The sequence below is a fragment of the Rhincodon typus genome, chromosome 1, assembly GCF_021869965.1.
Source record: "Rhincodon typus isolate 14 chromosome 1, sRhiTyp1.1, whole genome shotgun sequence".
In the NCBI taxonomy this organism is placed as follows: domain Eukaryota; kingdom Metazoa; phylum Chordata; class Chondrichthyes; order Orectolobiformes; family Rhincodontidae; genus Rhincodon; species Rhincodon typus.
Window position 1 is genome coordinate 86,079,376 of NC_063332.1, and position 27,292 is coordinate 86,106,667.

At 39.3% G+C, this 27,292-nt stretch overlaps 1 protein-coding gene across 7 annotated transcripts in view; it reads left to right on the forward strand.

The window, feature by feature from the left end:
- Positions 1-27,292, forward strand: part of LOC109918263 (Krueppel-like factor 3) — a 74,510-nt gene that overhangs the window by 41,214 nt on the left and 6,004 nt on the right. For 6 of the 7 annotated variants that reach the window (XM_048597731.1, XM_020518163.2, XM_048597741.1 and 3 more), the window contains 4 exons: positions 3,493-3,589; positions 14,489-14,954; positions 15,811-15,894; positions 16,101-16,239. In XM_048597731.1, coding sequence (XP_048453688.1) covers positions 3,533-3,589; positions 14,489-14,954; positions 15,811-15,894; positions 16,101-16,239 — 746 coding nt within the window. In that variant the 5' untranslated portion in view covers positions 3,493-3,532. Of the gene's footprint in view, positions 1-3,492; positions 3,590-3,983; positions 4,075-14,488; positions 14,955-15,810; positions 15,895-16,100; positions 16,240-27,292 lie in introns of those variants that run through there. The other variant, XM_048597752.1, reaches the window with a different exon arrangement.

Here is a 27,292-nt window from a genome sequence, read left to right on the forward strand (position 1 = left end):
ACACAGCAGGTCTAGGCCCGAAACCAGGAAAGCTGACGTTTCGGGCCTAGACCTGCTGTGTTCATCCAGCTCTACACCTTGTTATCAAGAGATCATATTTGCTGCTTTTTCTTTTGGGACGGGTGATAATTAAAGATGTTTTGTTGCTGCCCTTGAAAGATCGTCACTTCTATTCCTGAGAGGATAATTCCTCCCCGAGCCTGGGTGGGTGAGTGGACTAGTCACACCACACTTCTGCCATAACAAATGCAACTTCTGACAGGCCAACACACCCTTCAGTTATTCATGTAACCAGTTGTTCTCAATTGTTGGTTAGACAACCATCCTCGCTGAACAAAACAGTGGTGGAAGATACACCCTGTGGTACATTCATTTGTGTAAAGTTACATTGGTAAACAAGTGGACAGAGGCTTAGCGCTGCCCCTCTACCAGTTACAAACAATGCGAGAGAGGTCTGTCCATTTTCACAGGAAGTATTATGCAACATGGGAAAGTGTGAAAGGAAATAGACAGAAGAGAACACATTACAAAGGTATAAACTGCTTCTTCTAATTAGTATGGGTGTTATATCATTGGTCAGATTTTACAAAGATGTCAGTTTTAGAATATTTACCAACTCTGTCTAGAACTAATACAACAGATCTATTTTCCATCTGTGAAGTTATCAGGCAAGTGAATGGGCCACAGTGAACAGCAAGTCATTGCTGCCCTCCTGGCCTCAGCATATTGAGTCAGCCAATTCTAAATGAGTTAGTTGCCAACCTAATGCCAGTGTGTAGCAGCAACTGATCAATTCAGCTGAACTTTTAGCACAGATTTCACTGAGATTTCCGCTATTCTGTACTTCAGTACACCCAGTTAAACTATGCAGTGACAGGAAATATTTGTTCAACCATTGGATGAACAGTTTACTTGTTAGAAAATAAATGAAGGGTAAAATATACAAATATTTCCTTCCTTGAGAAGTCCTGCAGCAATCAATGAAGTCAGCACCCACATTCCCCAAGTGTGCTTCTGGCAGTGAAGGTCTATGGCAGATCTACTCAAAGTTATTGTTGCACATTTGCAAAAGCTCAGCTTTTGCAGTCTTTGCTGATTGTGAAGACAAAATGGAAGTCTTTTGCAAAATCAGAAGAGGAAAGAAGTGTTTTCAGCCTTGGACCTGAATTTTGAAATATGGAAGATGTGCATCTTCAGTTCTGAAAAGAAAGCAGGACACTTTTATTAATGTAGGCACTACCTTGAGGAGAAATTCTTTGAGAAAATTGTGTTATTTGGGATGTTGTGCACTTCAAAAGACCCATGCATATCTTGCACAAGTCACTCATTCTGCGTTTTTACGTAGGAATATAAATAGGCCATTGAGCCCATCAAATCTGCTTTGCCACTCAATTAGTTCTTGGCTGATTATGATCTCATATCACATTCCAGCACTATCCACCTACTCCTTGATGTAATTACTCTCCAGAAATTGATCAATTTCTATCTTTGAACATGCTCAATCTTGGAACTTCCTTGGCCTTCTGGGGTAGAGAATTCCAAAGATTCATTCTTTAAATGGCCTACCTCAAATTTTGAGATTATAACCTTGATTTTACACTCAGCAGCCAGGGGAATTCACCCTGCCGTGCCTTGTTCGCAATTATCGTTAATGCTCACAATTATTGTATCAGATGTTTGTCATTACACGGAAGTGTGTGGTCATAAGTTTTGAATGAAGCTTGTTCACCTTGCATTTGTTTTGTATTGCAGTTAGGTAATTTTCACATTATTGTTTTGTCAAAAATTCCTGAAAGACTACATTTCCCGTTGAGTGGTGTATTTTTCGCATCTGTCCCCTCGCCTGAGGCGCGGTGACCCTCAGGTTATACAACCACCAGTTGTCTCTGTAATGAGTGAGTGGCCCTATGGTTTAGTAGGACTATGGTGATTTTACCTTCTTTAAACTTCTGGTGTATCCTTTATTCAAGTATGTGTTGATGAAGTAATTTATGGATGCTGTTTGAAATAATAGTGTTAATAAATTAAGTATAGCTTCTTGCTTGCATTAAGTTATGTTTTAAGTGAAGTTCCTTTCAGTTGCTTTGGGTCATATTGTCTTGCAAAAATGCAGAATAACATTTTACACATTAGAGTAATAGGACAAACAGTTTTAATGTAAATATTTTATTTTGAGAAACAAGCATTGTAATCTTCTCCTGAGGTCCACAGCATCCCAGATGCCGGTTTTCAGCCGATTTTGATACACTCTGCCATATCAAGAAATCACTGAAGGCACAAGATATTGCAAAGTCTAAGGGCCCTGACAACTTTTCAATAATAATCCTGAAGACACGTGCTCCAGAATTTGCCACCTTAGCAGGTTTTCTCCATATGACTGCAACACCGGCATCAACCCAATAATGCGGGAAATTGTCCAGATATGTCCTTTCCACAAAAAAAGGACAAATCTAACCTGGCCAGTTACCACCCCATCAGTCTACTCTCGATCATCAGTAATGTGATGCAAGATGTCACAAACAGTGCTATCAAGCAGCACCTTCTCTGTGACCCCAGTTTGGGTTCCACCAGGCCCACTCAGCTCCTGACCTCATTACAGCCTTGGTTCAAATATGGACAAAAGAACTCCATTCCAGAGGTGAGATGAGAGAGACAGCCCTTGACATCAAGGCTGCATTTGTGTAAGATCAAGGAGCTCTAGAAGAACTGAAGTCAATGGAAATCAGAAGGAAAATTCATCACTAGTTGGAGTTGTACCTAGTACAAAGGAAAGTATTTGTTGTTCTTGGAGGTAAATCATCTCAATTCCAGGATGGTGATGTCCTAGGCCCAACCACCTGCAGCTGCTTCATCAATGACGTTCCCTTCATTGTTAGATCAGCAAAGATTGTAAAATGTTCAGCACCCTTTGTGAATACTCAGATACTGAAGCAGACCATGTCCAAATGCACAAGACCTGAACAATATCTAGGTGCAGATCCAATAATGCTCACAATTTATAAAATTACAAAAGAGACAATTCTTACAGCAGCTTTCATAGAAATATAGTTTATTCGGCTTGATTTTGATTCTTTCAAAGTCCATTCATGTAAGTTTTAAAATTGGTCATACTCCTGAGAGATTTGAGGTTGACACAGACACAGGAAGAGGTCAAGCCTCACAACAGCTGGTCCATCTTGTCATGGGTATTGTGTTGTGCTGAGTTGCTCTTGTCACTCTGATGAAAACCAACAGGAGTATGCTCACATTAGCACCAATCTATCACACTCTCCGCAGGGATGTTTTATGTAGTTTGTGAGAAGGAACCTACTGTATAGCCCTTCAGGAAGAAGACCAATACTGCTTGATGCTTCCCTATTTCTAACTGGAAGTCCCATGTCAGATGCTATGGCGTGCTTCCATAGTTCCTTAATTTTCTTTGGTTGTGATTTTTATGTATGCACTGAATGAGTTAATAATGCATGTTCAAGATCTTCCCTTTTCTTTTTACAGGCAGAAAACCTAACTCTTCTGGGGTTGCAACTCACTCAAAATGCTTATGTTTGACCGTTTGCCTGGCAAACAAGACCCAATGGAACCAGTTTCAATGGTGAGTATGATTGCCATTATTAAACAATTGGTTAAGCAGCAGTATATCCAAATCCATCATTTCATTTTAGATTCTTAACAATTTTATGATTTAGGATTTACTTCACACTTCATTAATATTGAAGGCATGGTCTTTATTAATAGACAGGAGAACGCCTCCCTTCAAAATGTAGCTGATAGTTAAATAGGATTGATCCTTTCTACAGTGGATGTTAAAACGTATACTTTGTGATTAGTTTTCAGCTTTCAGCGAGTTTATCCATTTAATAGCTGAGCCATGCAGATTTTAAAATAAGCTTGCATTTTGATCCACACTCTTTACCTTTAGCTAGTCTCAGTTAGAGTAAGAGGGAGAATATGGATAAGCGTTTCTGCTCATGATGGTTATCCAATGATCCTTTGCTGGAAGTCCACATTTGTGAACTTTGGATGACGGCAGCTTCAATCGGTTCTGTTCCTCATTTAGAAGAAATAAAGAATAGAACAGTGAGTAGACCATACAACTGTCTGAGTTATTCTACGTTCCAATACAAATCTGGTCTTCTACCTTAATTTCACGTCCTCACACAATTCCCTTATCCCTTAATTATCTTCATGCTCAAAATCTGTCAATCTTTGTTTTGAATATGTGTCCATTGCTGTCTGGAGTGGAGAATTCGAAAGATTCACAATTTGAACGGAGTAGTTTTCCTCCTCTCAGTCCTAAATGGCCAACCTTTTAGTCTAAGACTGTGACCCTATTTTTTACATTTTGTAAACATTTGTCCTTTCATTCCTCGGAACTCCAGGGAGTGTGAGCCTAGTCTACATGATTACTCTTCAGAGGAAATTCTTCTCATCCAAGGAGTCAGACTAATAAATCTTCATAGCATTCCCTCTAGGCTAACCGTGTCTTTCTAGAGGCAGAAATAAACTCTGTCATGGAATCTATGATTCCCTACAGTGTGGAAGCAGGCCATTTGGCCCATCAAGTCCACACTGACCCTCTGAAGAGCATCCCAACCAGACCCACTTTCCTCCCAACCTATCCCTATAATCCTGCTTTTCCCCTGGCTAATCCACCTAGCCTGCTCATCCCTGGACACTACAGGGTAATTGAGCATGGCCAATCCAATTAACCTGGACACCTTCGGACCATGGGAGTAAACCCATGCACAAAATATTCCGTGTGTGTGCGCGGTCTTAGCAGTGCCTCTTAGAAATGAAATAGGACTACTTTAATCTTAAACTTCAATTCCTTTGGAAGAAAAGCTAACAAACTATTTTCCTTCCTAATTATTTGCTGTAGCCACATTTTGTGATTCCTGTGTAAGGACACCCAGAACCACCACCTCATCTTACACACCCCATTCCTCCCCACTGAGTGCAAGTATTTCCCAACCTCTCACTATTCAAAAAAATATTCCACTTCTTTTATTGTTCTGTCCAAGGTGAATCACTTCTCACTTCACCATATTGAGCTCCATACATGGTGTCCTTGTTAACTCAACCAGCCTCTGCCTATCTCTGTCTGCAGCTACTTCACATCCTCCTCTTTACTTAAGTTCCCAGCTGACTTTGTATATTCATCAAATTACGTTATGTGACACCCCATTCCCTCATCCAAGTCATTATTGGAGACTGTAAATCATTTGAGGCCCAAGTACTGAATTCTATGATACTGCACCACTTATGGGTTTCCTATCTGAAAATATCCAGTTTATTCCTACTTTCTGTTTTCTGTGTATTGAACAATCTTCAGTCCGTGTTAATATATTGCCCTCAATCCCAAGAATCCTGATTTTGTGTGATATTCTGTTTGGGAGAAATCTTTTCACCCAGACTGGTGCAGGTCTGAAAGATTACAATAGGGAAGGACCCTTGAGGTACATAAATACCTGATATGTTTTTGAAGCATTGTAATCTACAGGTCCATAGGTAAAGTCACCACAGTCCCAGAAGTCCATAGGACTGCTGTTTCATTAGAGAGAGATAACTGGTAATAGCTTAACCTGAAGGTCGTCACACCTCAGGTGAGGGAAAAGATTGAGAAGGTGGGACCTTCATGGTGATCTCAACTGGTACAGAAACTGAACCCACACTGTTGGCGTCACTCTGGATTGCAAACCAATTATCTAGCCAACTGAGCTAACCAACCCCCTACACGTTTATAGACAAAGAATCAGAAAGTGGGAATAGGCTGTAAAGCTCATTTCCCTGATGCACAAAGGATGGGCCAAATGTCACCATTCTGAGCTATAAATAATTTCTGTTCCTATGATTCAGAATGGTCTGTTGATACAATATTTATTCATCCAACATGCTATTTATCAGCAAAAGATCATTTTGTATCATTCCTTGTTCTTGTGAAATGAACCATTATGTTTGTTTCTTAGCTTCACAACATTGAAACACTTCTGTTAGTTGATCATTGTTGTCAGTGTGAAAAAATAAAAAGTGTTAGAAAATAAGAATTAAGCAGGAGGTCATTTGTCCACTTAAGTCTACTCTTCCATTTGATAAGTTGATTGCTGATCAGACTGTGACTTTAATTACATTTTCTTGCCTATCCCCATTCCCATTGACTCCCCTTTCAATCAAAAATCTATCTAACGCTTCCTTGAATATATTCAATAACCCACTAACTTTACACTGGGGGATAAAATTCCAAAGTCTACCAACTGACTGAGAGGAAAAAAAATCCTTTCCATCTCCATGTTAATTGGTCGACTCCTTATTTTGAAATTGTGCCTCAAAGTTTTGACTTCTCTCAGCAGGATAGCATCCTCATAGCATCTGCTTTGTCAAGTCTCTCAGAACCTGAACTGTTTCAATAACTTCACTGTTTATCTCTTAAAACATTATCAAAATAATGGACTTTTTAAAGCACTTTTATTCGTTCTGCCCATCTAATGGAAAGTACGGCAATTCTGTTGCTCAGCTATTAATATTGTTTTTTGATGTCAAAGGTGTCTCTAGGGTGATTAGCAACTTGTAGTAAACTACTGTGTCAGAAAGTGAGCTGAAAACTAAATATTGTTGAACATTTCTGTAGAAATATTGGCATAGATCGCAGGTCACTGTGAAGAATTCTGCAATCACAGAAATCTTTTGTGATGTCTTTTCAGCCCAGACTTGCGATCCTGGCTGGGTCAGCTGACCTGTTAACATTGGGAGATTGGGCAAATTGGGGTTTTGTTTCAAGTGTGCTGTGGGTTGTTTTATTTAGGCTGTTTTAGAATGTTGTGTCTCAACTGCAGTGCAATTTACCATCGTTAGAAAAATGTGAGCTGTTTTCAGAGGAGGTTATTTAATACAAATTGGTCTGGAGTTCCTCAGTGAGATGGGAGCTCTTATTTAAAAAAAAGTTTTTCTTTTCAGTGTTTTAGTTAAAAGCAGGCAGGGAAATCCCTGAAGGAGAAGCTGTATAATTATAATTATAATTAACACATCGTGGTGGAATCATGCATTCCATTCAGTGCCGTCTTCATTTGTTTTATATATGAGCCTTCACTAGAACTTGGCATTGCTGTCCAATTGCAAAACAGTTCAGACTTAACCCCAATTATACTGTGGCCTGACATTTACAATTAAAATCTTCTGATCTGTATTCTCCACCCGAACCAGGGGATAATTTTAGTATCGATGTTGTTGTCTAGTTGAGATCATGTGATTAGCACAATTCCAAACTTTCTGATCTGTTTTAACTTGCTGTGTATACTGATGAATCCATTGGTATAGCTAATCGTTAAAACAAAAGGCATAAATCAGAACAAAGGGGTCAGCTGTCACATTGCTACAGTTCATACAGACTACAAGTGTCACAATAATATTAGAAGGAGAAGTCAAAGCATTGCTTTTTTGATCCAGTTCCAGGACTAAATATCAACAGTGAGGGAAGCCTCAGTAAAGCAGCAATTATCAGCAGCACCTCAAAGACTAACGCATCATAAATAAGAGATCAGATTTTCCACTTTTAGTACAGGGCTTACAGGCTCCTCAAAGGAAGAATATCTTTCCTTACAGTCAGAAAGGAAATGTTATTCATTTATAATTCACTCGCGTATGTTACCTGCTTATTAAGTGGCATTTATTCTTTGCAAAGAAGTTCATGGTAAAAACAGGGATAGCCTCGTTGGTGGGAACTTCTATCCAAAGATGGCCTGTATCTCTTTGTTTAGGGAATTGGTTGCAACTGTTTTAACAGAGCAAGACTCGTAGCCAGTAGAATATTTTGTTTCCCTTGTAAAGAGAAGTCAGATTCTATCCTTGTTGAGTTATGAAAACTACAGAACTTTATCCTATTTGCACATGTTGTTAAAAAAATTGTGTTTGTAGTCAGTTTTCAGCTCAATGGCTGCAGACAAGAAAAGGCCAAGTATGAGATTATTTATTCCTATCAAATTCCAAAGGAAAGCTTCTTTTCTGTTGACCTCAGTTTAATCTGGAGCAGTGGAGAAAATGAATTATATTGGACTGATATTGATACTTGCAGCAAGTGCACTTTAAATGAAACATTACCACAGGCAAGCAGTTTAATTAAATCTAATTCTGTACTTTTTTTGATGCATGAACTGATTTAAAGCAATGCTTGCCACAAACTCAGGGGAACAATGCTTAGATCAGACCTTCATCTTGCAAAGCAAATACATCCTCAAGAGGTTTGAGAGAATAAATAAGGTGTCGTATTCAACAAAGCTCAACAGGGCCGTTCAGCACAATGAAACTGCTGATAACTTTTAGGAAAAAGCTCTTGGTGATGCATTAAATTGGCTAGCAGAGGGATACAATTCAAATCTTTCAGTTCCTATTCATAGGAAAAATAAATTTAGATATTATTTAATGTGCAAAACTGTACCGATAATCATCTTTCTGTAAATCTTATTCATAGTGTTGCTCATGCAGAGATTGCATTCTTTAACAAGAACAGAATGGGGAAAAATGTCTATTTAACCTAGAATGAGAAGTCACCATTTTAGGATGAGAGGCAGCAGATTTAAAACAGAGATGAGGAGAAATTACTTCTCTCAAAGGGTCATCAATCTATGGAAATCACTACAGTGCAATGGATGCTGGAACGTTGAGCAAACATAGGGAGGAAATAGATTTTTAATTAGTAGTGGGTTGAAGGATTATGGAGAGCGAGTAGGAAAATGGAGTTGAGGTTGGGATGAGGCTCTAGGGGCTCAATTGCCGACTCCTGCTTCTGGTCTTTGATGTTCTTAAGTAACCAAATGAAAGTGAAAGAAGAATTTCCTGCTACGGCTCTTCTATTCTTCGCCTGCTTCCTCAATCAGTAGAGGAGACACTTTTGGCACTCTTCTTGCGTGATCTCTCAATGCCTTGAAAAGCACCACAAAAGCTAGCTTTACTGGTGATGATATTGTAGTGAAATACCCTATTGTGGACACTGTCAGCACTACTAACTTTGGAAGATAAAGACAACAATATAGTTTAGTTTCTCTAACAGTCTAATTTTGAGTAAAAAGAAATAGACATTTCTCTGCTTCTGCTGGCGTCATCTCCACGATAATTATATCCACAGGAACTTTATAAAAAGAGGCCATGGTGATCGTACTGAGAATTTCCCATCCCTTTGAAATTGAGAAACAATTCAGCCCTGTGTTTCCCCACCTTTTTCATGCCTGAGCTCAGTATCGTGCACACAATGATTTTATCAACAGGCTAACCACCTGCTCAGAAAATCTAAATAAAGTCAATATACGTCAATAGGAGAAAGATGTAAAACAGCTAAAAATATTGAGTTGACAGCCACATTAATTAAAACAGACTATGTAGAAAATCTGACAAATATTCTAATTGGAAATCTAGTCACATATTACTTGGAGTCACACGCATACTTGGAACTTTCCTGTGAAGGACTTTGTAATGTACATAGTGCTTTCTTGACTTTATGATGTCCCATATAGTGCTCCACAGCTAATTAAGTTCTTTTTGAGGTAGAGCCATTATTGTAATGTAGGAAACAAGTAAAAGTATAAAAGACCTGAGGATACAGGAGCCTATTCTTATGATATAAAAGCTGGGTGCATATTCTGAGAGAATAAAACAAAACTGGACAACTATCTAAAAATCAATTTATGTCACTAGTTTAACGTAAAGCAATCTATATTCATTCTGCTATTGACTTTATCAGACTCTTCACATCTATGAATTGCAGCAGACATTCCAGAAAACAAATGGATTGATAAATCTGGCAATCTGCCAATCTGTATTTTAACATGACATTCAGTTTTTAAAGGAGCAACATTTCAATCGCTGAGAAGAGATACCAAATGGCATAACTATGTCGTTTGCAATCTAATGGCCATAACAGGCAGCAACTTGTGATATTGTTGTGATACAGAAACACATTTCTGTGGGATTTATGTCATCATCTCATAGTGCCCTGAGAAACTGCTGGAAATCTGAAATAAAAACAGAAAATATTCATGTCTGGCAGTACCTATGGAAACAGAACAGTTGAAGTTAGTTTCTTTCAACGAAACAATAGTGAGAAATGTAATAGGTTTAAAACAGGGATGGGTAAAAGAGGAAAGAACAAAAGTGAGAGCCTGTGACAAGGTGGAGGATGGGTGATATTCAGTGGCAAAAGGGCAGCAGTGATTACGCTATGAAATTGATGAACTTGATTTTGAGGAGGAGTCAAAGGACGTAAATCAAGGCATGTGGAGCACTTAACATGAAGACCATTCCTCTTCAATGGGCCAAATTCTTCCACTGCATTTTATTATGTCTTTTGTTTCACTCTAGTAGCTATTCCTTTGTTGACTTTAAATGATCTTTATTCCATCTGTTAGCAAGTGAAGGAATGTTTTAGATATTCAGCTACTAAAAGTGCTAAACCACTGTGCTACTCAATCCTGAGATCTGGTAACGTTTGTTGTAAACACATTGCTCCTTTTTCTCATGGGTTTACTATGGCACATCTAACTTCACCTTCAAAATTGCTCCAAGTTTTGTTACAGTTTCTAATTTAAATCCAACGCATGTTCCCAAACCCTTTGAATTTTAGCTGTTTTTATATATAGACTCCCTACAGTGTGAAAATAGGCCATTCAGCCCAACAAGTCCACACCAATCCTCTGAAGAGCATCCCACCCAGACCCATCCCCCTTATCTATCCCCATAACCCTGCATTTCCCATGGATATCCCACCTAACTACAGATTCCTGAACATTATAGGTAATTTAGCATGGCCAATCCACCTAACTTGCACATCTTTGGACTGTGGGAGGAAACCAGAACACCCAGAGGAAACCCACAAAGACACGGGGAGAATGTGCCAACTCCACACAGACAGTCGCCCAAAGCTGGAATCGAGCCCAGGTCCCTGGCGCTGTGAGGCAGCAGTGCTAACCACTGAGTCACTGTGCTGCCTGCACAATGCCCTGCTACTCCATTGCCATCTTGAATTGACATCTCTGCTAGGGAAACTTGTTCCTCCATTCGATTCAAGCTGTTTTTGCTACTGTTTCCCTTTAAATTCAAATGTAACAAACCTCATTGCAAGTGGATATAGACCTCACCTGGTAAATATTTATTGGGAGACACATCTGTTAACATAGTGGAAAGAAAGTTTCAAGATAAATGCATTACGACATTTGAGCTTAGAGCCATAGAAGGACTGGTGCACAAAAAGAGACCATTCAGCCCCTTGTGTTTGAATAAACTAGCTACCCATTCGAATCCTACCTCACCCCTAGCCTTTGCAGGTTGCAGTGCTTCAAGTGCAGATCCAGGTTCTTTTGAAATGAGTTCAGGGTTTTCACCTCAACCACCAATCTTTTTAGGGAATTCCAGACGGACACGGCCCTCTGGGTGAAAAACATTTTCCTCATATCCCCTCAAATCCTTTTCCCAATCGCCTTAAATTTTTACCCCTTAGGAATCACATGAATGATTTATTTATTATCACTTGCATTTTACAGTGAATAATACAGTAAAATACTATGAAAAGCTTCAGCAGTGACCACAATCTGGCACCATTTTGAACAGTTTAACAATAGAAAGGATAAAAGATATAATTGAAAGAGTAAGCGCCAGTTCTGCTTACCAAAAGTGGCCCACTAGGCCCTCATTCCTCGCCCGGCTCCAAGCAAGCGAGTTGGGCTTCTTAACGGTTCACGGTTTCACGCCCTCTTGAACTCTCTCTTCAAAGTTCTTTTCAACTAGGTCAGTCAGAGTGATGCACTCACAAAACAAGGGCCAGCATAAACAGGGCTTTCGTAAGCACAGTGTCATACCAATATCAGTTATGCAGTATTCCAAGATGACTGTTAATTCTTCTCCTTTATTGGTGAATTGCAGCTACAACTTTGGTCCAGCTCCACACTGTGTTATCTAGAACAAACTCACCAGGCCCTGGTGATTTATCCACCTTCAAGCAGTTCAGCCCCTCCAATACTTCGTTTATCATTATGCTTATTTTATCTAATATTTCACAGTCTTCTTTAATTAGTGTCAGCAACCTCCCTCTCCTTTGCGAAGACAGAAATAAAACACTCATTTTCTACATGTTCTATGCATGGGTTACCTCATAGGCTCAACCTTTCCATTGTCACGCTTGCTCAGAATATATTGTAAAATACATTTGAATTTTCCATAATTTTACTAGCCAAGATTTTTCGTATCCTTTTGATTTCTTTCCTAATTTCCTTTTTCACTTCACCTCTCTACTTTCTGTACTGTTTTGAGCACCCTAAAGCATTTGTTTTTTGGAATTGTCATAAGCTGTATTTTTCTCCTTTATATTATGCTGTATGCTTCTGGTTGACCAGAGGACACTAGATTTGGCAGTACCACCCTTTCTCTTTGTTGGACAAGTCTACACTGTGCCTGCAGAATTCTTGCTCTTGAATGTACCCACCGATTTATCACTGACTTTCCTTCAAGTAGCTGTAACCAATCCACTTTTGCCAGATCGTCAATCAGCTTTGTGAAGATTGCTTTCCCCTAAATTGCAACTTTTATTCCTTTGTTCCTTTCCATAACAATGCTAAATCTAACTGAATTATGATCACTATCTCTAAAATTGTCACTCACTGCTACTTCATGCACCTGCCCAACTTTATTCCCTAAGACTAAATCTAGAATTGTGCAGTGTCTCTTTGGATTCATATGTGTTCACTGATAAAGTTCTCTTGAATGCAGTTCAACAATTTGTGCTGTTTGAAAATTTCACACCGTTTATATCCCAGTGATATTTCAGTAGTTAATATACCCAACTATTATTGCCCTATTGTGTTTTAGCACTCTAAAGTTAGCCTACATACTTGATCCTCTAACTCCCTCACCGTTTGTGTGTCTAAAGTGTGCACCTAGTAGTGTGGTTGCCCTTTTTTTGTTGCTAATCTCTAACCATATGACCTCATTTGATCCTTCCTCACAGCTGTAGTAATTCTTCACCTTCACTTTTTCTATTGTCTTTTCTATTTTGACTGAAATCTCTACATCCTGAGGTGTTGAGCTGTCATCCTTACCTCTTTATACCAAATTTTTGCATTCCTCCAATTTAAATACATACCTTTTAATACCGCCAATTTTTAAACCTCTGCTTCCTCTGTCTTTTCAGAATCACTCTCTGTTTCTGCCTCTGCCTCCTGTTTGCTCCTTTGAATTTTCCCTCAGGTTCCCACCCCCCACCAATCTAGTTTAAAATCTTGCCAACAGCACTTGCAAATCTACCTGTGAAAATATTTATCCCAGTTCTGTCAAGGTGTATGCAATCTGTACGGGTCCCACCTTCCACAAAGCTGGTCCCAATGCCCACTCTCCTCCACCAGCTTTCCAGCCACATGTTCAGTCATTCTAGTCTCCTATTTCTATGTGCATTGTATGTGGGACTGGATTATCCTGAGACTGTTGCTTCAGGTGTCCTGCCATTCACTTGCAACCTAGCTCCCTGAAAGTTGCTTTCAGACTCTCACCCCCATTCCTACCAACGTTGACCATGACTGCTGGCTGATTACCTTCCCCAGAACATCCTTTAGCCTGGCACCTGGGAGCCACCGTACCATCCTGGAGTAATGTTGGCAGCTGCAGAAATATGGGTCTAATCCCCTGAGTATGGAATCCTCTATTACTATGGCTGTTCCATTCTGCTTCCACCTCCCTTTCCCCTCACCCACCTTACCTTCTCCCCTCTACCTGTACAGCTGAACCACTTTTTGTGCCAAGGTGCCATTGATTTGGTTCTGGTGTACTTTACAGAGGAGCCATCGCCTTCACCAGTATCCAAAATGCAATACCGATTAGCAAACACATTAAACTCCTGCGATGCGTTTCTGATTCTCTTCGGTTGCCTGGTAGTCACCCATTCCCTTACTTCTGTATATTTCTAACCATGTGGTGTGGCCACCTTCCTAAACATGTTTCCACATAATCCCCATGGATACACAAAAGGGACTCCAGCCTCTATTCAAGTACTGAGACCCAGCTTGTGCTGCAGGTGATACTTCCTGCAGATCCCAACAGTGTAAGTGTCTCTACATTGATATAGGGTCAAAGCTCTGCCTGGTTTGTATGTTAAGTTCATAAAAATTTAAAGAAGAAGTCATTTTATGAAAAAGGTTATGGCAGTTTCTTTCTGGAGAGTGCTCAGGCAAATTTTAGTGTCCCTGATCAATGTCAAAGCTGAGATCAACTAATTACAGAGTCTGGGAAATGAATATATGTGGTTTAGCTACACTCTACCATTATCAATTGTGCCATTAAAGTAGTTAAACACTTTGATTCCTGAATTCAACAGTCACAGATACTTAAGTTCAGCAGTGTGAAATGCAGGGATATCATTACTACTGCTTCACAAAGTAGTTGGAGACTAGAATGATTCACTTGAGTGATTTTCAGAGTTGGAGTTTTATATTTATTTTAATAATTTTCCTTGTTTGTTTTGCAGCCATTCCAGCAGGGGTACAGGGTCCGAATAAAGAACGATATTAAACCTGAAAATAAACACAGTGTTATTTACTCACCGCTCCATGGCTGCCACAGTGGACTCTTCCAATCACTTGAGGCTAATGGCAGCCAAACTGAACCAGTCGATCTATCGCTGAACAAAAGACACTCTCCACATATGTCGAGCTCCCCTTCCTCCCCCTATTCAATGACTATGCTAACTTCTTCATCTCCTACGATGAGCATATCACGTTGCAGTTCGCCCAATAAGAGATCACCTCAGCCTCCTATCAGCATGCCATTAACCATCCCTACAGTTCTGACTGCTCCGTTGTTATCCCGCTCGGGGATCCCAGGCTCGGGCTTGTACTCGGTTATTCACCCAGTGGTCGTACAACCTGTTGTGTACACGCAACCCATAATGGTGCCCACTATGATAAAGGATGAGATGAGAAATAATCAACATGGTAAGTGCACTCATTGGGGAACTCATTGTAACATCTGAGGAAGCCACAGAAGTTTGCCTTTTTCTATTAGAACCTAAAGAACTGTGAATGTTGTAAATCAGAAACAAACACAGAAATTGCTGGAAAAGCTCAGCAGGTCTGGCAGCATCTGTGTAGAGAGATCAGAGTTAACGTTTCGGGTCTAGGTCCATTCCTGTTTGGTTCCCCCATAACTTTCACCAAATTTCCTGGATCTAATTTATAGGCTGATGAGATTCTCGCACCGCAATGGAGCCCATCATGGTTAAAAAGGAGATTTTGAGCAGTGCAGCATCTGTGACGGTCTTTAAGAGGAAAGGAGTTTTTTGAAGGAAGGAGTTGCACATTTGTAAGTCTACAGAGACAGACATAATCCTGCAAAGGGGGAAGATTGGAAGACAAAGGTCTTGCCTGGGTCTTTTTCCACGAGACCTGCATGTTGGAGCCATGGTGACCTGCACCTCACGTTACCATCTGCCAGACAATCCCAAGGTGCAGCAATAATAGAAATGGATGGGAGGGAATTGAGATTGAAAGGCAGGTCCTTAAGCAGTCCCCACCCACAGCCCTGCTAGTATTTACATACAGCGGGTAGTGAAGGAGTGGTAGTCATTTTGGACAAATGGAATGAAACAGAGGGTAAGGCTAGGAGGAGATGGTAGACCTCAATACTGCATTTTGCCACTATTTTCGCCACTATCTCACCTACATTGGGATGAGATAGCAGAGAAACCAGCCTAACATCCTTTATAACATTATGGAAATAAACATTCAAATGTGATTCATCGTTTACTTTATTGACGACTTTAACCTTTTTCATATACTTTTACCTCCCCAGATCCTCTCATACAATGTGCGATTTCTGGTGCTCGACATATTTCCAGGCAACAGCACATGCAACTTTGTACCCATCCACGTGGAGGTAAATATGAATGACACCACCTTGGAAGTAGATTTTGCTGTTGTTTCACTGTCACCAAATTACAATAAGTAATGTAAAAGTGAGGATGGGGGCGATACTGATCACTGCCGAATATTAAGGACCTTTTCTTCATGTGCAATATGTTACTACATGGCTTAAAAATTCTTGTTTTTGATGAATGTTTCCTTTTGTTTTCTGTTTGCTAGGTCAGCTGCTTAATTCTGGTGAACAAGATCCCATGATGATGAAAGCGATAAAATGTGAGCAAGAGTTTGAATTAGATGGCTGCATCAATGAGGTATCTTCTTCAGCCCTCAGTCCTATGCAGTCAATTAGATCACATGAGTAAGTACTTTGTACAGCTTTTGTATTTTGCACATTAATATGGAGGTACAAGCTATGAATGTAAATGATCTGTGTGGGTAATCTTAGCAAGGGAAGGGAGATCTCTTTTCAGTTCTCCTTCTCTTTGGATTCTATCATCCCTGGTCCACCATGTTGTTACTGTAAAGTACTGCTTCACTGAGCCACCTGACTTGCCTTTCATCACATTTATACGAGTGATGTATGCCTCGAAGAAATGTAGGCTTGCAGGTTGTTGGAATATTTCTTTCTTGGGAATGCCAATGAAACTTTGCCATGCATCAATGCCGGCAGGTTTATTGGAAATCCTTTGTGTAAGTAGAGAGAGGCTGTGGTGTACCGGACCAAGAATTGCTGTAAAAACGGTCCTAGGCTTTTGATTTATTGTACTTTTATTTACTGTGACTGAATATTATATTGGCGGTCAAGTTATAGGATGGAAATATTAATTATTCATTGCCAATCTGTGGCAGCACTGAAATTTCAGCTCTCAATTTCCCTACCTCACTTTCGTCCTTCAAGATGCTTATTAAAACCTACCTTTTTAAATATGCTTTTGGACATTGACTTCTTTCCCCTTCGATGATTTGGTGTAACATTTTGCTTTGACATTTCCGTGAAGGGCCTTGAATAGTGCTTCTGCATTAAAGGCACTATATAAATGTAACTTGTTGTATTCAAAGTCTAGAATAGATGTTAAAAATCATGCTTTTTAGTGCAAATCTCTGAGTGCTGGGAGTCACACTGGGTCTTTGGTTTCAGAGGTCACGAGGTCTTGAAAGATTTTCCACATATCTCCCTGTGTACGTACCTGTTGCATGAATTTGTTTAATCTGCACTGATATTTCCAATTCTGTAGTCGGTGATAACATGAAGGCACTAGGAGAGTTAGGGATGTTTTTCGTTGGGGTGGAGTTATTTCTGAATAAAATTATGTTTTCATTGGTGTCTGAAAAATTATATCATAATGTTATGCTATTGAACAGTGTAATATAAATACTTAACATATCGATTAGAAGCCCTCTCTTTGGTACTTGAGAAATGATGTTAACAGTTTTTAAATTAATTTGTAGATGAGGACAGTTAACTGTGATTCTGCTGGACCTAAATTATATATTGGTGAGACTGGGAAAGGGCTATAGGTATTCTTCACTAATAAACCACTTAGCTTTTTAACAACATGATAGGGATCTTAGAGCTTTCCTTTTACTGATACCAGACTTTCATTTCCAGGTTTGTTTGAACTAAATTCAGATTGACAAACTGCCTTGGTGAGATTATGGACTCATGTGCTGTTTTAAGTTCAGACTATTAGTTCCGTAATGTATCTGCGGTTATACAACAACTTGTCCTATAGCAAAAGTTTAAAGATAGAAAACCAACAACAACTTTAAGCTATCTAAAAATGGATGAACACCACTGCTAAAAAAATAGGAAATGAAATTTCAGATGGGCATCCATAGAGTTTGTGACTATTATTTCATTAGAATCATAGACAGTTTACAGCACAGAACAAAGACAACTTGGGTCCGCATGTCTGTGCCAACTAAAAAAAACAAACTACCCAACCTAATCCCACTTTCTGGCATTTGGTGTGTAGCCCTGCTCATAACTACATGTGGGGTGCACATCCAGATACCTTTGAAATAAATTAAAGGTTACTGCCCTACTACCCTTTTCAGATAAAGTTCCAGACCCATACTGCCCTCTGGATGGAAACAATATTTCCTCATCTCTATCTAATCTTTCTACCAATAATTTTAAATCTGTGCTTCCTCGTCACCTGTCCCTGTTCTTTGATGAATAGGCCTTTCCCATCCACTTTGTCTGTGTCCCTTTCCATTTTGTATACCCCAATAAAATCTCCTTTCATCTCTGTTCCAAGGAAAACGATCCCAATCTTTCTCATAACTGATTTTTTTCCAGTTTTGACAACATTCTCACAAATAAAAATCTGTAACTAAAAAGTGTTGGTAACCATGTAACCATGTCAATTGTCACAAAAACCTATCTGGTTCACAAATATCCTTTAGGGAAGAAAATCTGCTATGTTTACATGGTCTGGCCTACATTTGACTCCAAACCCACAGACCCATCCCCCTACTCTATCCCCATAACCCTGGGTGGGATGCTCTTGGGAGGTTCAGTGTGGATTTGATGGACCGAACGGCCTGCTTCCACATTGTAGGGATTCTAAGATTCCTCAGGATTTGATGCAAGAGTTCCTTTGGTTTCCCAAATCCTTCAGTTCTTTCAATTCTTTTCAGCTGGCAAAGAGTGATTGGTTCACAACCAATAGGTCAGGGACTTTAGAATTTGAAAGTAACAGTTTACAGTAACTAGTGTTAGAAAATAACTGGCTTTGTTCAGGCTTTAAATATTTTGCTGGAGAGACGGGCACAGACAACATCTGCCCTTTCAGCAGTCCAAAGGCTATTTGCTACACAGAAGACAATTGGATAGTTATTGTCAAACTGGAATTCTTAAGTCACAACTTCACAAGCCAATCAGCAGCATGTTGCTGGCCCAAACTCACTCTGTTCAGAGACTCCCTGCCCCTGAACTGGACTGTTACAAATTCTTCCCCTACTGCTTGAGCAACAGTGTAAACACTGTACACCCTGAGTTATAATGTAGCAATTCCTTCCTCATTCCTTTGTCCTTGTTCCAATTCAGTCCAGAACTAAAAATAATGTTAAATCAAAACATATGGTCTTTACGGTATGTCAATTACATCCCAAATGGTCTGCATGTGAGATAATGAACGTTTACTGCCAAGATGCTGGTAATAGATGTTGTGCAACTTCAAATAATGACATATTGAGGGTAACTCCAGATTCAGGAATGGTAGTGTTCCTTTCAGATTGAGTTATTATTGCTAGTTAGTGGGCTAATTATGATAGAATTATTTGATGTATTGTCATGCATCAAGTTGTATTGGCAAGAGGTCACAGAACTTGCAAATGTAAAGTAACAGGGTAGTTGTTATGGGGGACTTTAACTTTCCAAATATTGACTGGAAACGCTATAGTTCGAGTACTTTAGATGGGTCAGTTTTTGTCCAATATGTGCAGGAGGGTTTCCTGACCCAGTATGTAGATAGGCCAACAAGAGGCGAGGCCACATTGGATTTGGTACTGGGTAATGAACCAGGCCAGGTGTTAGATTTGGAGGTAGGAGAGCACTTTGGTGATAGTGACCACAATTCGGTTACGTTTACTTTAGCGATGGAAAGGGATAGGTATATACCGCAGGGCAAGAGTTATAGCTGGGGGAAAGGCAATTATGAGGCGATTAGGCAAGATTTAGGATGCATAGGATGGAGAAGGAAATTGCAGGGGCTGGGCACAATTGAAATGTGGAGCTTGTTCCAGGAACAGCTACTGCGTGTCCTTGATAAGTATGTACCTGTCAGGCAGGGAGGAAGTGGTCGAGCGAGGGAACCGTGGTTTACTAAAGAAGTTGAATCTCTTGTCAAGAGGAAGAAGGAGGCTTATGTAAAGATGAGGCGTGAAGGCTCGGTTAGGGCGCTTGAGAGTTACAAGTTAGCCAGGAAGGACCTAAAGAGAGAGCTAAGAAGAGCCAGTAGGGGACATGAGAAGTCTTTAGCAGGTAGGATCAAGGAAAACTCTAAAGCTTTCTATAGGTATGTCAGGAATAAAAGAATGACCAGAGTAAGATTAGGGCCAGTCAAGGACAGTAGTGGGAAGTTGTGCATGGAGTCCGAAGAGATAGGAGAGGCGCTAAATGAATATTTTTCGTCAGTATTCACACAGGAAAAAGACAATATTGTCGAGGAGAATACTGAGATACAGGCTATTAGACTAGACGGGATTGAGGTTCATAAGGAGGAGGTGTTAGCAATTCTGGAAAGTGTGAAAATAGATAAGTCCCCTGGGCCGGATGGGATTTATCCTAGGATTCTCTGGGATGCTAGGGAGGAGATTGCAGACCCTTTGGCTTTAATCTTTATGTCGTCATTGTCTACAGGAATAGTGCCAGAAGACTGGAGGACAGCAAATGTTGTCTCCTTGTTCAAGAAGGGGAGTAGAGACAACCCTGGTAATTATAGACCAGTGAGCCTTACTTCGGTTGTGGGTAAAGTGTTGGAAAGGATTATAAGAGATAGGATTTATAATCATCCAGAAGGGAATAATTTGATTAGGGATAGTCAACACGGTTTTGTGAAGGGTAGCTCGTGCCTCACAAACCTTATTGAGTTCTTTGAGAAGGTGACCGAACAGGTGGATGAGGGTAAAGCGGTTGATGTGGTGTATATGGATTTCAGTAAAGCATTTGATAAGGTTTCCCATGGTAGGCTATTGCAGAAAATACGGAGGCATGGGATTGAGGGTGATTTAGCGGTTTGAATCAGAAATTGGCAAGCTGTAAGAAGACAGAGGGTGGTGGTTGATGGGAAATGTTCATCCTGGAGTTCAGTTACTAGTGGTGTACCGCAAGGATCTGTTTTGGGGCCACTGCTGTTTGTCATTTTTATAAGTGACCTGGATGAGGGCGTAGAAGGATGGGTTGGTAAATTTGCGGATGACACTAAAGTTGGTGGAGTTGTGGATAGTGCGGAAGGATGTTGCAGGTTACAGAGGGACATAGATAAGCTGCAGAGCTGGGCTGAGAGGTGGCAAATGGAGTTTAATGCAGTAAAGTGTGAGGTGATTCACTTTGGAAGGAGTAACAGGAATACAGAGTACTGGGCTAATGGTAAGATTCTTGGTAGTGTGGATGAGCAGAGAGATCTCGGTGTCCATGTGCATCGATCCCTGAAAGTTGCCACCCAGGTTGATAGGGTTGTTAAGAAGGCGTACGGTGTGTTAGGTTTTATTGGTAGAGGGATTGAGTTTCGGAGCCATGAGATCATGTTGCAGCTGTACAAAACTCTGGTGCGGCCGCACTTGGAGTATTGCGTACAGTTCTGGTCGCCGCATTATAGGAAGGATGTGGAAGCATTGGAAAGGGTGCAGAGGAGATTTACCAGGATGTTGCCTGGTTTGCAGGGAAGCTCTTTTGAGGAAAGGCTGAGGGACTTGAGGCTGTTTTTGTTAGAAGAAGGTTAAGAGGTGACTTAATAGAGACATACAAGATGATCAGAGGATTAGATAGGGTGGACAGCAAGAGCTGTTTTCCTCGGATGGTGATGGCTAGCACGAGGGGACATAGCTTTAAATTGAGGGGTGATAGATATAGGACAGATGTCAGAGGTAGGTTCTTTACTCAGAGAGTAGTAAGGGCGTGGAATGCCCTGCCTGCAACAGTAGTAGACTTGCCAACTTTAAGGGCATTTAAATGGTCATTGGATAAACATATGGATGATAATGGAATAGTGTAGGTTAGATGGGCTTCAGATTGGTTTCACAGGTTGGCGCGACATCGAGGGCCGAAGGGCCTGTACTGCGCTGTTATGTTCTATGTTCTATGTTACACTTATGTTTGGTAATAATTTCCAACAATGGAAAATGTCAGATCCATCAGCTAATGATCAGAGGACCACGAATATTCACAAAGCTCCAAAAACAAGGACAAGGATTCAGCCTGGAGCCACATGGTCTTTATTGAGTAACTACTTTGTGAAGCTTCAAGAGGCTAGCAAAATAGGAATATATTATTTTCTTTAATGCTGTCTGCACATAGTTTCTTACTGGTACTGTTACAATGTAAACTTTAAAAAGTATTTTACGTGTATTAACACTGCTCCATGTTGCTCATTTGCTAATTACACATATACATATAACATTGGATATATGTTAGATGATGTTTGTTTTAGATTGTTTTGGGGAAAAACAAAGTAAAGCTAGCACAGCAACCAAGTGAATTTAATGTTAGACTGCCAACCCAGAGATCATTAGTTCAGATCCTACCATGGTGGGTTATTAATTTGGATTTAATAAAACTGGTAATTTACAGGACATGATGAAATCTGCTACATTTATGCAAACGTCTAAGTAGTTCTATGATGATCTTCAGAGAAAAGAAATTGCCAGTCTTACCAGATCTAGTCTACATGTGACCCCCATCTCCAACAGTGAGTTGACTTAAATATTATCCTCAAAAAAACCAAGGATGGGCAACAAATACTGTCTTGTTAATGTTGCTTAATTCCTGGAACAAATTTGAAACAAATTTATTTTTAATTATCACAAATTAGAATATGTCCATGGTCACTAGCTGAGGGTATACATGGCCCATTTGGCGCAATTAAACTTCAACTTGGCAAGATATATTGGAGGAACCAATAATAAGTATTGACAAAGCCTCAGTCACGGAATCTGTACTCCTTTTTTTGAGAACTGCTTTTATCCTCCACCATCTCTTACAAAGGGCAGAGATCAATGGAAATGGCACTGTCAATATTGAAAATTTCCTTGCTCCTAAAGAGATGTAGTGGATCAGACTGCTAAAGGAGAGAAATGATGCCATTTAGAATTCTAGATCAGGTTTGTGGCTTAATGTTGAAATGTTTAAGGTGAAAATTCTTGTATAGGGGCAATTTTATCTCCTTCAACAACAATAACAGTATTGGATTTATGTAGTGTCCTAAACATAGTAAAATATCCCAAGGCACTTCTTCCAGAAGCATTATCAACAATATTTGACAGCAAGTCACATTAAAAAGAAATGTCAAAGAGCTTGACAAAAAGAGAGCGGTTTTAAAGAGAATGTTAAAGGAGGAGAGAGGTGGAGCGTTTGGGCAAATTCCAGAGATTTAGGATCTAGGCAACAAAAAGTAAGGCTGACAATGGTGGGGTTATTAAATTTGGGAATGCAATTGAGGTATATGTTGGAAGATTTCAGAGGTTGCAGGCTGGAAGTGGTTACAGCATATTGAAAGGGTAAACCATGGAAAAGTTGCAAAACAATAAGAATTCTAAAATCAAGGAATTGCTTGATGGGGACCCAGTAAGGGTCAGCAAGCAGCAGGTTCGTAGTTGACAGATAGTAGGAATGATGATTTTCTGAAGAAGGGTCTGGGCCCGAAACGTCAGCTTTCCTGTTCCTCTGATGCTGCTTGGCCTGCTGTGTTCATCCAGCTCCTACACCTTGTTATCTCGGGTTCGTAGTTGAACTGGTTTGTGTCAGTTCGCATATGAACAACAGAGGTTTGGATGAACTCCAGTTCATGCTTCTCTCTAGACTTGACTATTCCAGTGGTCAACCTACATTCTACCCTGGGTGAAACTTAAATCATCTGTAACTGTGTTCATGTCCTTACTTTCACCAAATCCTGTTCATCTACCTCCCATATGTCTGTTTGCCTACATTGGTTCCCAATTAAGTACAGCTTGTTTTCAGAATTCTCATCCTTGTTCTGAAATTCCTCCATGCCCTTATTCTGCTCAAACCCACAAGTCTCCATGATATCTGTGCTCGCGGGATTTTGACCTCTCAAGTATTCCTGATTTTAAAACCTCACCATTGGTAGCTGTGCCTTCAGATTCCTTGTCCATAAATTCTGGAAATCCCTTCATAAATTTCTCCACCTCTCTTTATTACTTTAAACCACTCCTTATAAACTAACTTTGCAAATGAGCTTTTTGGCCCTTTGCATTAATATTTCCACATGTGGCTTGATGTCAAGTTCTGTTTTCCTATTAAGCAACTTAGGACATTTTATAATGTTAAAGGTACTATAAAAATACAATTTGTTGTTTTTGAAGAGTAGAAGATGAAGGGAAAGTAATACAATCTGTCATGTATTTCTGGTCTTTAGTGTGAGACAATATTGTGTTTCTGCCAACTTTGTGACTACTACATTTTGTCCAGGTTGTTACATTTTTATAATGCAGTAACTAGTTCCTATGGTAATTGAAGCATTGTGATGTACACCATAACTTTTCTGCTTTGAAGAAGTAAAATATGCTGTAAAATGCCCCACAAAAACACACATTAATAAAAAATGTATTAAGCAACTTTTGATAATCAAAACAGGTTTATGACAATGTACAGATGATTGCTTCTGTTCTTATTTGTATCTAAAAGCCAAAATTCCCATTCAAACTAATTTTGGCAATATAATTTTACATATAAATCTCTGTTTCCTGCAACCTCGTATCAAATTTTTAGCAAATACAGGAATTCCATCCTCAAGTCGACTTAAACAATTTTTCTGTTAAATACCAGGCTAACAAAAGTGCCTTTTGGAAATTTGTTTGTGAGATGGCAACTTTGTAGCAGACATCCTGTGGGTGGGATCTACAGCTGAAACTACTTTTAGGTGTTGACATCAGTGTTTGAGAGCAACCACACCCTATAGGCAATATCAAAACAACAGGAAACAGTTAATAACACATTGAAGGAGTGGCTTCAACAGTAAAAATCCAGAGTTCTATACTTTCTCAGACAGAGAATTAATGAAGGAGAATTTTATAGAATCTAAAATACAAATTGCTTCATGAAGTGTAATAGTGAACTCATCAACAGAAACTTGATGCAACATTTGAAATTAGTGTGCTGTCCAGTCCTATTATTTTGATGTTTTGAATAAAGAATATTTTCACATGATGTCAAAATGATCTTTTCTGCAAATTATATTGTTCATGAAGTAAAACATGGAACTGCAGTATTATTTCATAAAATGAATTGAAATTCCTTTGTAATTATTGCAGTAAAATCATGACAATATGGAACCCTTTCAATTCATGGTGACCTTTATCATCTTGCCCATACCATCACGGAAAGGCACTGAAACAGTGTCGGCACTCTGTCATTTGTCGTAGGTTGTAAAAATGGGTTCTGCGGAACAGGGAACTGGGTGGTGTCATGCGTTTGAACTTTTCACTTTCCTGTCCAGTGAAATTGACTGAAAGCACCCCTTCACTGACAACAATGGAGGCTCCTAAATGAAATTAGCTAAAGTCAGAATATCCAATGTGTGTGAAATCATGGAACCATCTTCCTGTTTAATGCAAATAGTTAACAAACTGCAACTGGCTAACAAATGCTTGGGACTGAACCATATAAGGTGAATAGAGGGACAAGCTCTTTTGAAATTGCCATTTAAATGCACCAGGATTACTATAATACAAAATGATTTGTTCTACATTCACCTTTGCACCATTTGAGGCAGAAAATTGGCTTAGGGTTAGGTTTGTATTGTTAGTATCATGTTCATCTCACCCATGATATAGCTGAGAATGACAGTGTCTGTGGAAACAAAGGGAAAAATCCCTTATTCAACGGTGTTCTTACCATTTAAAGATAAAATATGGTGTCAAAAGGATAAATTAGAAAACAAATCCACTTGTAAAATGTAACTTGGAATATTTTAAAATCCATTCTAATCAGTAAATGTTAGAATTCTACATAATTGTATTTACTATGGATCACCATATCTGCTTCCACCTTATCCCTTGATAAATTTCAGTGGGCTTTGTTTGAAATTTAGAGCTTCTTCCTGAAGTTTTCTGTTCCCACTGGAGTGCAAAACATGCAGTGGAGTAAGCAATAGGCTGTTGAGGAGCTCAGAGCTTCTAGCTATGGGACACTGAGGATTGACACTTAGTGAAGCACACTTCCTTTAATGCTTATTGAACAAAATTATTGTATTGAGATGGGAAAATCTATGTCAGGAACAAATACAAGGAATCACAGGGAAGTTTCACATTATGTAGTCTTGCATTTCCTTATATCTATATGGGTAAGTTAGTAAAAGGTTAATAGTCCCAAGACATAAACCTGAATTTAGTTTGTTGAAAACATATTTGAGTTTCATCTAGTGGTATTGATAATATATTATTTTCTTACTGTAATATTTCATGATACAAATAAACTTGTAATTAAATGGTAGACTTAGTAAAACACTCTGGCTTTCTCATCAAACACATATCAAATAGCCTGGCTTTCTACATGCAAATAGCAACTGTTGGCACATTTATAAAATAAAAGTTGCCTTTAATTCCACTCCTTCCCCTTTGACTTTAACATTGGAGGAGCAACTATTGAAAAAAAAAGAGCAAGCCTGGTTTGAATTCATCCATGGGATTGGCGAAGCAAGTGTTTAGATTTGCATGAACATGATTATTTTATCCCAAGCAGTTGAAGTCCTAGATGAGCCAGAATTTTAATTACAATAGGTCAGATAAAACCTCTAATTTTTTTTAAACCAATGTATTTGTTTCGAGGGCAGTGTTATTGTATAAACAATGTAATTTTATTCCTGTTAAACCTAGGTTGCTCTTACATCATGCATTATTAGCATTAAAAGACTTGAATCACAAATTCAAGTATCCATCAATGCTGAATGATCACAATCTGTTTGCCAATTCAACATAAATACCAAAACAAACATCAACCCACAGTTAACATCTTCGATATAATTAGTTTATCCAGCAACACAGAATATTATCTACTTCAAACCTGCACACTACCCTGAGCACTACCACCTCCAGCATTTAACTTGTTTTGGATTGTAAGAATTCATTTTTGTTCCAGTTTCATTCAAGTTACTGACAAGTATTCATAAAAAGTTCACAAAAATATGCCAGGAATTGAAATTGACCTGTAAAGATAGCATCCACCAATCATATATACACATCCAAATGTATCAAGGAATAACTTGAATTTCTATCAGACTATAAGATGTAGATGCAAAAAGTAGGCCATTCAGCCCATTGAGTCGGCTCTATCATTTAATGAGATCATAGCTGATCTAATAATCTCTTTACCTCTACTTTCCTGCCTTATCCCCATGACTCTTGATTCCTTTGCTGATTAAAAATCTGTTTATCTCCGCCTCGAATACACTTAACAACACAGCCTTGACAGCCCTCTGCAGTAAAGAATTCCACAGACTGACCATCTCCTAAGAGAAAAAAAAATCCTCATCATCTCTGTTTTAAATGGATGACCCCTTACTCTGAGATTATGTCCTCTGGCCCTAGACTCCCCTACAAGGGAAAACAACTTCTCCACATCTCCCCTTTCGATCCCCTTAAGAATCTTACATATTTCTATAGTCTCCTCTCATTCTTTTAAAAAGCCAATGAATAGAGGCCCAACCTGCTCAACCCCTTTTCATAAGAGC